Below are 14,547 nucleotides of genomic sequence, written 5' to 3'. Positions count from 1 at the left end.
AAAGGAGAGAAGGCAATTATATTTTAAATAAAGCTCTGGTTAAATTTTTAAAGATGTCATTAATCCGAATAATTTTTATTTGAAGTATTTTTAATAAAAACGAGTATACCGATAGATATACTGTACATATATACATACATACATACATACATATATATATATATATATATATATATATATATATATATATATATTTATATACACATATAACTTTACATATACATTTATATATGTATGCGTTATATATTTATATATAATGTACGTACATGTATATATATATATATATATATATATATATATATATATATGTTTTTGCAATTGTAATATTTTATTATATTACACTATATACACTATTGTCCAAATTCTGAACCCTCTTTTATCAATAAAAGAGGATGCCTATATGGGCCTATATACACACACTTAGACATAGAGAAGAAGAAAAAGAAAGAAAAAGATTGAGGAAAAGAAAGGGGTGATCGATTTATTATTATATATATAAAAAAAACAACAGTATTGCGATTTAAAAAAATATATTATACTTGAGGTGCAATCATTTAAATTGTTTTTAATTATAGAATATATGGTCTTAGAGATGAGATACAAATTACAGGTAGAGACCTCGACACTAAAATAGATAGTTGTGATTATATCATTATACACAGTATTAAGCACGTATTAAGAATTGTAAATTCCTTAAGTAACTATGCTGTTTGATATATCAATAAAACTTAATTTATTAAAACATTTTCATTTTTAAATAAATAATTTTTAAATAAATAATATGTTTGAAGATTAAAAAGTAAAAAAATATTACCAAGATAGAATTGCAAATTTAAATAAAGCATAGTAATATGGAAGAAATGACTTTAATTCAGTTATTTACATTTTATCGAAAAAAGACAACTAAATAGAAAGGAGAGTAATTTTATAAATAATTTTTGATATTTAGGAATAAATAATTCACAATTTTGTCTCCCAAAATAAATGTTTGTTAAATATCTTCTTTAATTTTGAAAAGTGTGTGAAAATATGCATTATTTTCTTTACTGAAAAATGTTAAATCTAAGTATTTTTTGAAAATATTTTATAAAACAGTTAAGTTTAACGTTCTGGCAAAGGCTTATGATTTATCGTTTCAAAATATATGCGTCAAAGAAAATATATATTACACAACTCACGCATGCTTTATCAAACAATTATGATAATACACGATTTCTCACGTAAATATGTATTTATAAGAATGTTGTACACAATATATTGCACAAATTATATATAAAATTTAATACACAATTGTATACACAAAATTAAATAACAAAAATAATTTAATCAAATATAAAAATCAAAGATAAGAAATCGCAGCACACATTCGATTACGTTAATTAGAAAATGCATCTTATACGTACCATTTCATGATTTGACGAAAACACACGGAACTGGAATAATAAGAGCAGTAATGTGTTTTACAGAATGCGATATGCCGCGTCACCAAACAAAAAAAATAAATAAAATAAAATAACCGATTAAGGACACTAAATGAGATTTTCCGCGTATATTTCGCAAACAGTCCGATGTATTGTTTCAACTAATGACAAACTCACTTCGACTTCCGACGATGGTGACCAAGCCGGACACGAAATTATAATAGCGCCTCGCTCTGGCATCTGACCGGCGAGTTAACGTTGCGACCGTGAAGATCGCGCTTAATTTGTCGTCCCCTTCCATTTTTGCTGCTCTGTTATTTTTCATCTTCCAATAATTCTCTTTGTAAAAAGAGCAAATCTTTATCGTTTCCTTTCCGCGCTTTTTAAATACTAAATTTCAACGTTATATTATAAACGAAATGTATGTTGCTTGTTGAATATCACATGTTAAATATCTGTGGCCAATCTATGTAAAACATATTTGACATGTTTCGGAAATAATTATTCGAGACGTTTTATAATCGATTTCTAAAATATTTTTTATAGATGAAAATGTCCATAAACATTAAAGAAGAATAATTATATATAAAATGACATATTTTTTCTCTTCTATTATTTTGTTCGTGTATATAAGAAAATGATAGTAATAAAAGTAATGATTGAAAAATAATTAAAATAATTTCCGCTTTGTTTTTTTAAATAAAATTCAATAAACAATAAAATAAAATTATCTATATATGTATAATTATTAATAAATCATTTTAATAAATTTATATAATAAAACCTCGAAATAGTGCATCTCGAAATAGCGAATATCATCCCTTTTATACATGCTAATAATGTGAATAGACGTATCCAAATGTACAGCAAGACGTAAATCTGTAAACGCAATATCTTTTTCAGATGTTTGAAAAAATGTGTTTGTGCAAGTCTCGATCGCTACAGCCCTGAATTTACGGAAGTGAAAATAATCTCAGTCAATTATAACAGACTAGAATCTCGTATATATAACGCCCTATTTCGAAGTTCCACTGTAGCTATATTCGAGCAATTTTTTTTCATATTAATTTTAAACTAAAAATATAAATTTTTTTGTTTCTTTGTAAAAAGATGAAAAATATATTTCGTAAATTATGATTTCAAAAACATTTCTGTCGAGATATTTTTTATTAGTGCTTGATGCGTATAAAATATTAAAATATATTTAGAGAATGTTTATGAAACCTGTCCGTACTATTTGATTGTAATAAAAAAATATGTAAAAATTATAACTTTTAATAATCTAAAGTTGTGACATTAAAAATAGCTTGAATATTTGTATAATAACTATTGTTATTGCAATGTTTGACTAAAAGCTAAAAGTTGAGCTGAAAGGCTAATTATGTAAGAATAAAAAAGCAAATGAATATAATTAACACATGCTAAACGTGAAAATTTTCCGAAATGTTGGTAATACTGCAGATTTTACACACTTATACACAGAGAGATAGGAATGCCTTAACACATGAATTCAAATGTATGTCAGAGCATGAATGTCAGAGTATGAATGCATCACAAATCTCTATATATTATACCTAGGCCGGTTCATAGTCCGTTCTCAAGATCGTCTTAAGTCTGGTCTTGGGTCAAATCTTAAGATTCTGTTCAGCCAATGAAATGACATTATAACATCTTTCAAACTTACTTAAAACGATCTTAAATGTAAGAATGGACTATGAATACCGAATCTAGACTGCTACTAGCGATGTTACTGCTGAAGTCAAGGCAGCCATTTACAATTGGACAGAATATAATTACTGCATTAATGAGCAAAATATCAATCAATACTTGTTTATAACAATCAATAAATATTTGTCTATACATGAAAATAATTTATACTTTAATAACTGCCGACAAATTGAAATATGATACAATGTATATTAATCCAACGTGAATATTCTGTCCAATTGTAAATGGCCTTGCTTCGAAGTCAGCAATCTATAATATATAGAAGACTATGGTTGAAGTACTCTGTTGAGCACAATATTTCTTGGCAATTAAATTAAATTTCATGTAACATCTAGCTTATATTTTAATAACTGTAAGAAATATTGACAGTGTGTCTGATGTCAATTTCGTTAAAAAGAACGCTTTAGTCACACCTTCTGCACTGATGCAGAAAGTTCAATCACAAAGAACAAACCAAGTTGAATCCAATTGACCAATTCAAAATAGAATTCTTTGATTGGTCAATTGTTACTGGTTATCCTAAGTAGCGGTCGATACACATCCATTTATAATAATTGTCAAATAGAATACTTCTAGCAAAATTAAAAATTTCTTTTTTCCACTTTGTCCGTTCCAGTGAATTTCTCGTAATACAATCACATCAATATAATCTTTCTGACTTTATTACCAATTACACAGTAACATATGTAAACCTAGACAGTAAAATTGTTTTATACAATCAAAGAGCAATTGTGGGTTTAATACCTCAAGACTTACCTATGCCTATCTTGAATGCCTACATAGAGATATAGAATTTTCTGTTTTTATCTTGAAGATGTTATTTCTAATTATGTTATGTCTAGCTAGAGTCTCAAATATTTGATCAAAAAAATAAAAGTGATTAGTATTGCTCCGGAACTTTAATGGCTCAATATTTTTGAATTTGTATTTTCTGATTAATATTACAGCGTTTTTGTCAAATTAACTGACAAACTCTTCGCCACGTACCAATCTTATGTAACATAAATAAAGAAATCTATATAATTTCCAGAAGCTTGTTCATCACCATACATAATAGCAGCGAAGATAATATTCCTCTTTGCGGAGACAGTCCTTAGCCGAATATCTTCTCAAGCTTGCGTTACCGTGACTGAAAGACACAATCAGCATGTTCACTCTATGATCACCATCGAGATAAGTTAACAAAACAAATTTAATAATATTTGTTTATTTTAGTAATGTTGCATTATTATTATTTTTATACATATTTGATATTGGCCATCAACAAATATGTTACAATTTTTATTTCTCCATCCTCCCTCTTCATTTTCTCGTGTTTCGTTTATCGGAAAAGCGCGATTTATTTTCATATAATATAATAATAATATATTAATAATAATAATTCTCATAGTAATTTATATAGATAGTCATTGCATATGACAAATAACCACCAGTATTAAATATATCGCGCTAAATTATAGACATCTCAACTCACTTTGTATTAAATAAAATTGCACGCGTAGTATCAATGAACGTATAGTAAATAGATAAATGTATACGCGTGAATCGATATATTTAACAAATAAGATCTAAATAATATGCAACGATAATATACACATATGTATATCGATGCGGCGAAAAATCGTATGGAAAATTAATCGCAAAGCGTATGTACGGATTTACGGATCCTCGCGCTGCATCGCGTATCATTTTTTTTCTTTTCTCTCGAACGAAAGCAGAATTTCGCACGACGCAAATGCACGGATGTCGCGCATTTTTAACATTGTATTATCTTTATGAAACTATTATGCATCCGCAAGATATTGTTGCATTGTACAAAATTCTATTTTGAACGATTAATCTAATGATACGCGTGCGAATAATCGCTCAAAACTATATGAATGTATATACGTGTATATATGTGTTGTCTGTATTTGTGTATACAGGGTGTCCCAGACTTAACGAATCAGCTATTAATGGTAGATTCCTGCGATCATTTGGAGACGAAAATCTTAATACCAAAATCTTGAGGAAGATGTAGTTTCGGCGCTATAGAAGATTAAAGATTACCAATCGGCGCGTTACGTTCTCCTATGCTCAGGGATAATATCGATATCGATAGAGGGGATGAATATAAAATAAAAAATAGGATTCTGCAGTGAGCGCGATTGTGTTTTCCATGCGACAGTAGTCAGTAGTTTGGACATTTTTATGAAGTCTTCCTCAACATTTTGGTATTAGAATTTTCGTCTCCAAATGACCTCAGGAATCCACCATTAACGGCTGATTCGTTAAGTCTGGGACACCCCGTATAGTTTGCTTACTTCGTCGGCCTGTGAAATGCTCGAATTACAATACGTACATATATTGTTGCCGTACGTAGTTCGCAGTGTGAAGAGAGTCTAATCATCCACAGTGGATCGCTTATTATAATCAGTATCGGCATATAATCGCAAGGGCAGGATTCAGCCTTCGTAAAAAAATAGTTCACTGTGAATGCATCGAATTTCAGCGCTTTTTTTTCTTCAGGCTAACTGCACGAATCTGGTACGACGTTCGAGTGAAATGTACTCGCGATATAATATAATGAGCTCTTTACATCTTCCCGAAACGTGGTTTATAATAATGAGATGCTAAAACGCAGCTCCTAAATTTTTGGAAATTGCATAAAATGTGAAAATAATGGTATCTTGCATTCCGAAGCGGATTGGTGTAATCGGCTCACACAAGCTGTATGACCAAAAGTTTATTGCAATTCTGATAGTAAATTATTAATGCACGTGTATGAGTTGGGGGGATGCGGTTATATCGATCGGACATAATGTGCTCGTCCGATTTAGATAGGCAGATCAAGCGAAACACGATTTACGCTACAATAGACTTTTGCTGAAAGGAATACTGTTCACTCACACAGCCGTTATTGTCAGTTTTGTCTGGACGTCACTAAATATTCAGCACATACTACATACGCGCGATTATAAATCGAAGCTCATAACGCGAGGGAGATTTAAAAAAATCGTCTAATTTGCGGCCTTTACACTGTTATTTATCGAAAAGAAAAATTAACTATTTCTAATGATCAGTCATTAATAATATATCCCATATTGATTGTAAAAATATATATTTCGAATCGGATATAATTATGCAAAAAAAAACTAATTGTCAATTTCTGTATTTTTTAATTTTTGTTGCAAAATATCGAAAATTATTTTATTTCTAATTATTCCATGGAATTTATTTTTTTTTAATTTTTCTTTTTCTAAATAATTGTATTTAAACAAAATTATATTTTGAAGTTAATTCTCGTCTTTCTGCAAAATTTATTAACGATAGATTCGGATCAATTTAAATTGATATTGCTTTAATTTTTGAGAATCTTTCCTGTTAATCTTTATTCTACCCAGTCGCGAGATTTATTCATTGCCGCTTTAGTGACGTACGATTAGTGTGACAATCGTCCGTTTTATTTTATGAATTTAAATTCGAAAAAGAGGTGTTCCTATCGCTGTGAGAAAGCCATTGTATTTTCTTCGATCATCAGCGGAACTTGACATGACTTCTCGAGGCCCGCATGCTACTCGCTAAATTCTGTACTTAATCTATGATAGGGGAAGAAGGATTGCGTGCTAATGATGCGTATGAGACCCGACGATTAATGTGATCAATGATGCATCACTTGATGCAATCAATAAACGTGATATAATACATACTGTAAAAGAAGTATCATTTCGAAAAATGACTCTAATCGCAATTTGTATCCCAACGCAATTTTCTAGATGGATATCTAAAAAAACAATATCATAAGGATATCGTCTTCCTTCTCTTCAGACATTCCTCTTATCTGGATTAATCTCGATACTATAAATATTCGGTGAGTTCTTTTTCTTCTCCGCTTTTACTAAATCTTGCTAAAACTAATTGGACCTCGTCGTTTGTCGCGATTACAAAAGATCGAAGTAATCAAGAAATAAGTACATATATGATATACGCAAATGTGTCGCGCCGAGAGATTGTGAGAGACGCACGATGAATAATTGAGATATGCGCAAGCATATCAATAAGCATAATCATAATAAATAACATGAAAGTTTCACTTAGCAAGAGCGTACGTATCTTACAATAGGTAAGACGCGTCCTCGAGAAACATGAGGACACGCGAGGCACATCGCGGCGACCTGCTCGATTTCATCGTTTATTTCCTCGAATCCTGATGCTTACATAAAACACTTTACATATTTTCCTCAAGATCGATTAAAGAACAGACAATTTTTTAATTATTTCTCTGCAAATTACTTCAACATAACTGAACATAAGATGTATACTGAACATATGTCTGATTTTGAAAAAAAAAATTGTTTAAGATTCAAAGAATTTTTTATCGTCGTCATGTCTGATTATGCTTGATCATCATCATGTGGAATTCATGAAATTCAGCAGGATTACCGCGGGATACACGCTCCGAAGAATACAATGCACATTCAACAAAACGCCAACAAGGAAACATGTAATAATAAATCAATCAATTGCATGCGCAAAATTTTCATTATCTTATAAATCGTATAAAAATTTCTTATATATTCAACCTAGCTTATAATGTCTTAAGAGTATGATATATTGTGGAATTTGTTGTGTAATGCCTGTCTTTCTTGCGAGACATTTTGCCATGATCTGCGCGTGAGCTCGAATCTATTGCAAAAGCATACATTTATTTATCATTGTCGCTGAATTTTTTGGTAAATAGTTTCTTCGCGTGAATATTGATTTTATACCTATTGCGATTGCACACGATCATAGCAAATCACATAGCAAATCGTGGCGATATATATCTCGCGATACGCAAAAGCGAATCGAAAAATAAGTCAGTGATACGTGAGAGAGATAGCGAGTATTTTTGTTCTTTCCTTTATAAATAAAATTTTGCAAATATGTAAGCAGTATAGCTGTCGGCGAGATGCTTTGTCGAAATCGATACAACGTGCTTCTAACTTCTACATTCGCAAAATATCGATCTATCACTTTGAATCAACTCGCCGAATCATCCTATGGATTTTTCTTAGTATTTATTCTTTCGTACGATACAATAAGAGTTAAAGATTCGTTCCAAAATTTGTATCTTTACACGCGGAACTATACTGTAATTCGTCTGAATTGGTAAGACAAAGGACAATGTTAAAAAAGGGCAATATTACGTTTTCGAAGGAAATGAAAAAATCTTTTGAAATTCATGGGAAATATGTTATATACCAAGGTTAAAAAAGTGATTAAAGACTCTTAAAAACTGGGAAAAATTATCAAGAAATCTGAAATAAAAATATTTTTACAACATTACTAATTTGGAAAACAAACTATATACAACAAATAAAAAAACAGTTTTTTAGAAAAAAATAAATTTTTCAAATAAATCAGTTGATTCAATAAGATAATTTCTATGTTAAAAAGTTCTGAGTTCTGAGTTTTTCAAAAAATCTATATGCTTTTATAATTTGTCGCATAGCTTTAGCTTCCAAATTAGTGCTGTTATTCGGTACAAGTATTGCTGTTTTAGGTTTCTCAAGAATTTTCCCCCAATTATTGAGGATCTTTAATTATTTTTTCTATTATTATTAACATACTTTCTGCGAATTTCAAAGTTCTAAAATTATTTACATTAACGAACACTTCTTCGATGATTTTAATCTTCATATATATTATAAAAGTGAAAGTACTAATTAATATTTGTTTATATCTTATTTAGACTTCGACTTTCGAATAGTTTTTGAAATATACATGTAGCTGATAAGAATGCAATATATTATTGTACATAGGGGAGAGGCTCTATATATGTGTGAAATTTTCTATGCGAAGCAATTTTCCTATATCACACTGCGCACTATTAAGAGATTCCAGTGTATTTATAGACTTTGTTTCGCAGTGAAAGCATTGATCGCAGATCGATGTCGATTGGGCTTCATCCCATGAAAAGTTATAAACCTATATAAAACTTTTTGTCCATCTATATATTGTATTTTTAATTTTTACATATGAATATTTCAAAAATTAGATAAAGTTATGTCAATTAAGATATAACCAAATATTAATCAATATTTTCATATCTACATTATATAGTAAAATCAAGAATCAAAGATGTGTACGTAAATGTTAATCATCTTTTACATACAAAGTACTTTAGTCTTCTTTGCTCACATTCAGACTTGCACAATATAAAATCTTAATTTAATATGGCCGGTAATTTTGTTTTACATTCTCTTTCTCCCTCTTTTTTTAATTCGTCCCTTTTCGTCCTCTTGCACTTCCCCTTTTCCAATTTCATTATTATAATATACGCAATATATATATATATACGAGTTTTATATTTAACCGCAATTAGTAAATAGATAATTGCAAGCTTATGCTAAGTTTAATTTATATTATTTGTTTATGTATGCTGTAATATTAAATCCACATTCATCTATGCAACGAGAACCTTCATTTTTTTTCTTATATCATACACTCTCTATTACTTTCATTCTCGTATATTAATAGACGATTCGCTTATATTATCAAACTCGAATCGTCAACAAAAAAAAAAACATCAAATAAGGAAAATTTATTTACATCGTTAAGTGATTTCAAAGGATATCACGTTTTATGATTTTACTATTTATGATACGCAAAAGATAGTGATTTTTTTATCGCGGATTAATCGCGGGTATATTCGAATAATGACATTGCTGTTTCTTAATTCTTGTTGATATAATTATTATACAACTAATAACGCAATAAACTCATTGATAAGTTATTCGAACTTTGTGCATTTAACGCTTAACTACTAAAACTCGCTCTCTTTTTAACAATATCTAATGATTTATTTCTACGACGATTAAAGGCAATAATTGGAAATTGATTTTTGGAAAGCGATAAAGAAAAACGGAAATATTGATATTTTATTCGTGTAAAATTGATGTGCGCATTGACGTATAAATAAAGGCAGATCTATAAACTTGTACAATCGTATAATGCATATACACAAAGAAACTCAATCACTCATGCGTTCAATATAAAAAATACAATATAGTATTTTTTATATTAGATTGATTGATTTAATTTTTCTATGGATATTCATTATATGGTTATGGAAATGTGTTTGGATAAATCTTAAATAGATCATCTTTTCGTTAACCCTTTCAATTTTTAAATCGTATAAATATACAATTTATTAAATATTTATGCACAAATAAAAGCGCAAAATACAAAAATTGTAAATAGAGTTAAGGGTTAACGATTTCATAAAACTTTATACTAGGTTTTTTTTCTCATTATAACAATATTTTCGATACATCCTGCTATTTTTTTTACAATACTACGTATATCTTTGTTTGAGGATGCGGAATATTAATGTATATCTATCTTTAGCTGAGCGCTTTAACTGAAAAACATCGCGGTTTATGTTCCACAAAATTTTACTACTTGCAACGAAAAATGGAGATCGCTAATTCTCTCTTTTTATATCATTTATCGATTGTAAAGATAGTTTACAGACATTTATTCGAATATTTATATAGGAACGAGTTGTCACACATGCGCGTTATAATAAGTAGGTAATATCTAAAGCGAGAATTTATCATTCGGAGAATTCAGCATTCACTAAAAAAAAAATCATAATTTTGATTCGCGTGTGAATATGTTTATATTATACATATTCGATCTCTGGCTTATATAATTTAATCGTAATTAATAAGAATTTCAAAAATTGCGATGCTATTAAGAATTATTGTTAAGAATAATTCTTCCTCCAAGCATGCATCACATTCTCGAAAATCGATGAATTTGAAGATAATGTTTTTTGAGAGTATTCGGGCGCTCAACGCTCGTTATTCCATCCATTTTATTTTACATATCTAGCTTTTCCTCCTCTCTTCGTAAACATCTATCACGATGTAGCCTTATGTAATAAACCTTCGCTTAAAAACAGTGCTTAACATGCATTTATGATATCTTATATCATTTCTCACTAAGAAGTCGATAGGGATAATCTCGAGATATGTCTGTGTGAAGAATAAAAATGTGATGTATGGATCTCCTTCCAATTATTTTAAATTATACCGTCAAGATCATAATTTTGAGTAACAACCAAAGGATTTAAAGGGGTTTTCGCTCGTTGTTTATTAAAAAGTTGACTAAAATAACGAGTGATTTTTAGATGTTACGCAGAATCATCATCTTGACAACATGTCAATCATTGAGAGAAGATTCGTATATCTGCATCTTTATCAAATAATCTTTATAATAACTACTTATTCGACTTAGGAAAGTGCAGAATTTTTACTGCTTTTTTTATTATACATATATGTATATGTACACATGCACGCAATATGTATATACGCACTGCATGCATGCGTGCGTGTGAATGTATATTTGTTTGTTTATTTATTTGATGTGTGTGTGTTTTTATAAATGTATGTAGTTTTTATAAATTTATGATACAAACGCATGTGTAATACTCGTCAAAATAAACAAAAAGTTATAAGTAAATATATGATTCTGTAAATCACACATACACAAGCATTTTCGAGTTTATTTTTCTGTTATATTTATTAATTATCAGTCTGTGTACAATGAACAGGTATTTTCATACAAAACTATTGGAAATATCTTTTGAATATATATGAAAAAATTTATCTTTACAACAAATCTGATTTATGGCCCAGTATATTTCCAATTAATGAATATAAAGTACTCTGGAAATTTTATTTTTTTAAATCGATTTATTTTTAGATACATATTTACTGAGATATTTTTATTTATCTTGATAAATATTACATACGTTCGTGCAAAGATTATATATCATAAATTTTTAAACTTTATATGTACGCATATATATACATACATATATGCATACATACATACGTGCATACATACATATATATGTACATACATATAACATGCATACATATCTACATACGTGCGTGCGTGTGTGTAGTTTATTTCTTTTTTTATACGAGTTATATTAATCAATGCGGTTTTTTTAATTGCTTTATGATGGATTTCAAGTATCTTCATCGAGTCAATAATTCTTTCTTTTTGTGAGAAACGAGAAATTATACATATACAGAACTTTCTAGCGTATTATCCATCAATGACAGATTCTTGAGATCATTTGGAAATGATTTTTCTCAACAACAATATATCAAGGCATAATTTCAATAATTTCCGAGTTATAAGCGAAAAAAAGGATTTTTCGCAAACTAAGCTTTGTGGATTTAGAAGATTAACAAAATTATATTTTTTAATCAATTTTAAATGAAGAGTTTATTTTAATAAAATTTTAATTCAAGGTTTATTTACAAGACTGTATAATGGCAAAAATTGGAAATTTACAAAGATTGATGACCTCCCTCGACATTTTTGCTGAGGAAACAATGATCTCAACAATCTGTCATTAATAGATGGTATGCTGACAATCTGTATATGTGTGTATACCCATTTTTTTTGCGCATACTATTATGAGATTGTTCGTATTTATTATTAGTATTTTCTAGGTTTATGAGAATTTGCTCTTTCTCTCTCTTTTTTTCATCGTGCGTGAAAAAATCTCTCGGCGCGTTCTTTGCGCTCGATCGTACCGGGCTCGTGTTTTTCAATGGATGTAGGAATATGTTCGATATGAATTTAGACAGATTGCTTTGAGGATAGATTGATATAATGAAATTATAAATTAAATAAAAAAAATATATTATAATTTTTATAATAATAAATTATAAATAAATAAAAATTATAGTTTGTAGGATAACATAATTTATAATTTATCGAAATAACAATAACGTATTTCGAGCAACGGCGTTTGTAATTTTTCTATCTAACGAATAAAACATGCCTAATGCAAAAACATCATTTATAAACTTAACAGACGAAAATCAGCGATTATTGCACAGGAAAATGCTATTTTGCAATAATATCTAATGTAAAAAAACAATACTAATGTGTCATTGCACTTAAATCTCGCTACTTATAACAAACACATTTCTTTAATATACTTTACACTTCATTTCCGGAATCCTTTTCTTCGTGTGATTCTTCATGTGTGTCGCACCGTGAAGGTTTGTTTATTATTAAATACACATCACTGATTCCGCAAGATTTATGATGATTTTATCTGGAGGCGATTTGGAAATAATATCTCTCGCGGAGAATTATTTATTTTACGAACAAAATAGCATGAGATATCTACATTTAATGTTGTATTCTAACGTCTGTATGTGATTTAGATTCGAGTTGTTCAAACAAAATTTCATGTACATACGTATTTCTCGAAACATAATCAAGCATATCTTAATTCCGAAAGTGGAAAGTAAGTATAGAAATCGCACTAAAGATTTCGATGTTTCGAATTTCGTTTACATAATGAATGACTGCACTATCCCCATTGTCATCTCTTGATCTTCTTGCTATTACTGCTGATGGAAATATTTATATATAATGTTAGACCTCGATCTTCTATGTTGTTGAATAACGTATAGCGGTTCATATGCTTTTCTATTAAGATGTTCTAAGCGTTCGTCAGAGAAAACCTCACCAAAATCTCTGAGCACTATCCCACAAGTTCTTCAGACTCGATCGAAATTCGAAGCGAATGTTCTGATAGTATCACGCTATGTTGTTACCACTCATCGTGGTGACACATTTCTTCTCGGGCGTGTTCTGGCTTTCCGAATTACTTCGCACTGCTTTTGGCGAGTTGTCTGGCGTCGATGTCGTGTCGCCCGGTAGAGCATTGTTATTATTTGTTGATGTCGAGCTTCTTCTACCGTTTTCACGAGTCGGCGATTTTACGTCAAATACAGAAGTATCCGACTCGATGTCCGAATCGATCTAAAATTGACAGGCACACATAATATGTTAGTTAATAATATAGAATTATTAATAATATTCTTTTAAAAAAATAAATTCTCTATTTCATGCGGAAATACTGTAGCCCGAAAAAATCTATATATAATCAAATATAGATATATATAATTATGTATAAAATAATATAAAAAGTAATTTTTGCATTATATTTTTTAGAGAAAATAAAATTTAAAGAAATGAGAAAAAATTATATATAATTATATATAATTATATAATTATATATAATTATATAAAGATAATTTTTTTTCATTTTTTTCAATGTTCACTTTTAAAAACTAATGTGAAAATTATTTTTCTAATTATATTTCAATTATTCTTCATATCATTTTTCCTATATATACGAATAAAGATTATACAAGAGAAAGAAAACCTATATAGACCTATTTTACACATATATATGTATATATTTGATTATATATATGCATTTTTTTCTCAGGGCTTTATAAACTAAATAAGATTTAATGTTACATCGAAATTTGGCGCAATGAAATAATTTTAACGATCTAAAATGGTTTAATAATTAAGAAAACAATAT

General features: G+C 29.1%; 2 protein-coding genes and 1 long non-coding RNA gene across 8 annotated transcripts in view; 1 reads left to right on the top strand and 2 right to left on the bottom strand.

The window, feature by feature from the left end:
• Positions 1–1,638, bottom strand: part of Asator (tau-tubulin kinase asator) — a 16,402-nt gene extending 14,764 nt beyond the window's left edge. The window contains exons 1-2 of one of the 3 annotated variants that reach the window (XM_083103415.1): positions 1,599–1,638; positions 1,404–1,433 (exon numbers count right to left, since the gene is read on the bottom strand). In XM_083103415.1, the coding sequence (XP_082959541.1) occupies positions 1,404–1,411 (8 nt within the window). In that variant the 5' untranslated portion in view covers positions 1,412–1,433; positions 1,599–1,638. Of the gene's footprint in view, positions 1–1,403 lie in introns of all 3 variants that reach the window. The other 2 variants (XM_083103420.1, XM_083103412.1) reach the window with 2 other exon arrangements.
• LOC145973840 (uncharacterized) overlaps positions 1–4,584 on the top strand; it is a 7,033-nt gene extending 2,449 nt beyond the window's left edge. Inside the window, exon 2 of the long non-coding RNA XR_014439556.1 lies at positions 4,180–4,584. This is a non-coding gene — a long non-coding RNA (uncharacterized LOC145973840). The remainder of the gene's footprint in view (positions 1–4,179) is intronic.
• The window catches only part of Sff (BRSK family serine/threonine-protein kinase sugar-free frosting), a 24,402-nt gene continuing 14,167 nt past the window's right edge, over positions 4,313–14,547 (bottom strand). For 3 of the 4 annotated variants that reach the window (XM_083103421.1, XM_083103422.1, XM_083103423.1), the window contains one exon: positions 4,314–13,976. In XM_083103421.1, the coding sequence (XP_082959547.1) occupies positions 13,752–13,976 (225 nt within the window). In that variant the 3' untranslated portion in view covers positions 4,314–13,751. Of the gene's footprint in view, positions 13,977–14,547 lie in introns of all 4 variants that reach the window. The other variant, XM_083103424.1, reaches the window with a different exon arrangement.

The sequence above is a fragment of the Camponotus vicinus genome, unplaced genomic scaffold, assembly GCF_025532165.1.
Source record: "Camponotus vicinus isolate PSW18456_S1 unplaced genomic scaffold, iyCamVici1.0 SCAF_6, whole genome shotgun sequence".
In the NCBI taxonomy this organism is placed as follows: domain Eukaryota; kingdom Metazoa; phylum Arthropoda; class Insecta; order Hymenoptera; family Formicidae; genus Camponotus; species Camponotus vicinus.
The sequence above is the reverse complement of the archived record's forward strand: the minus strand, read 5'-3'. Positions and strand labels throughout refer to the sequence as shown.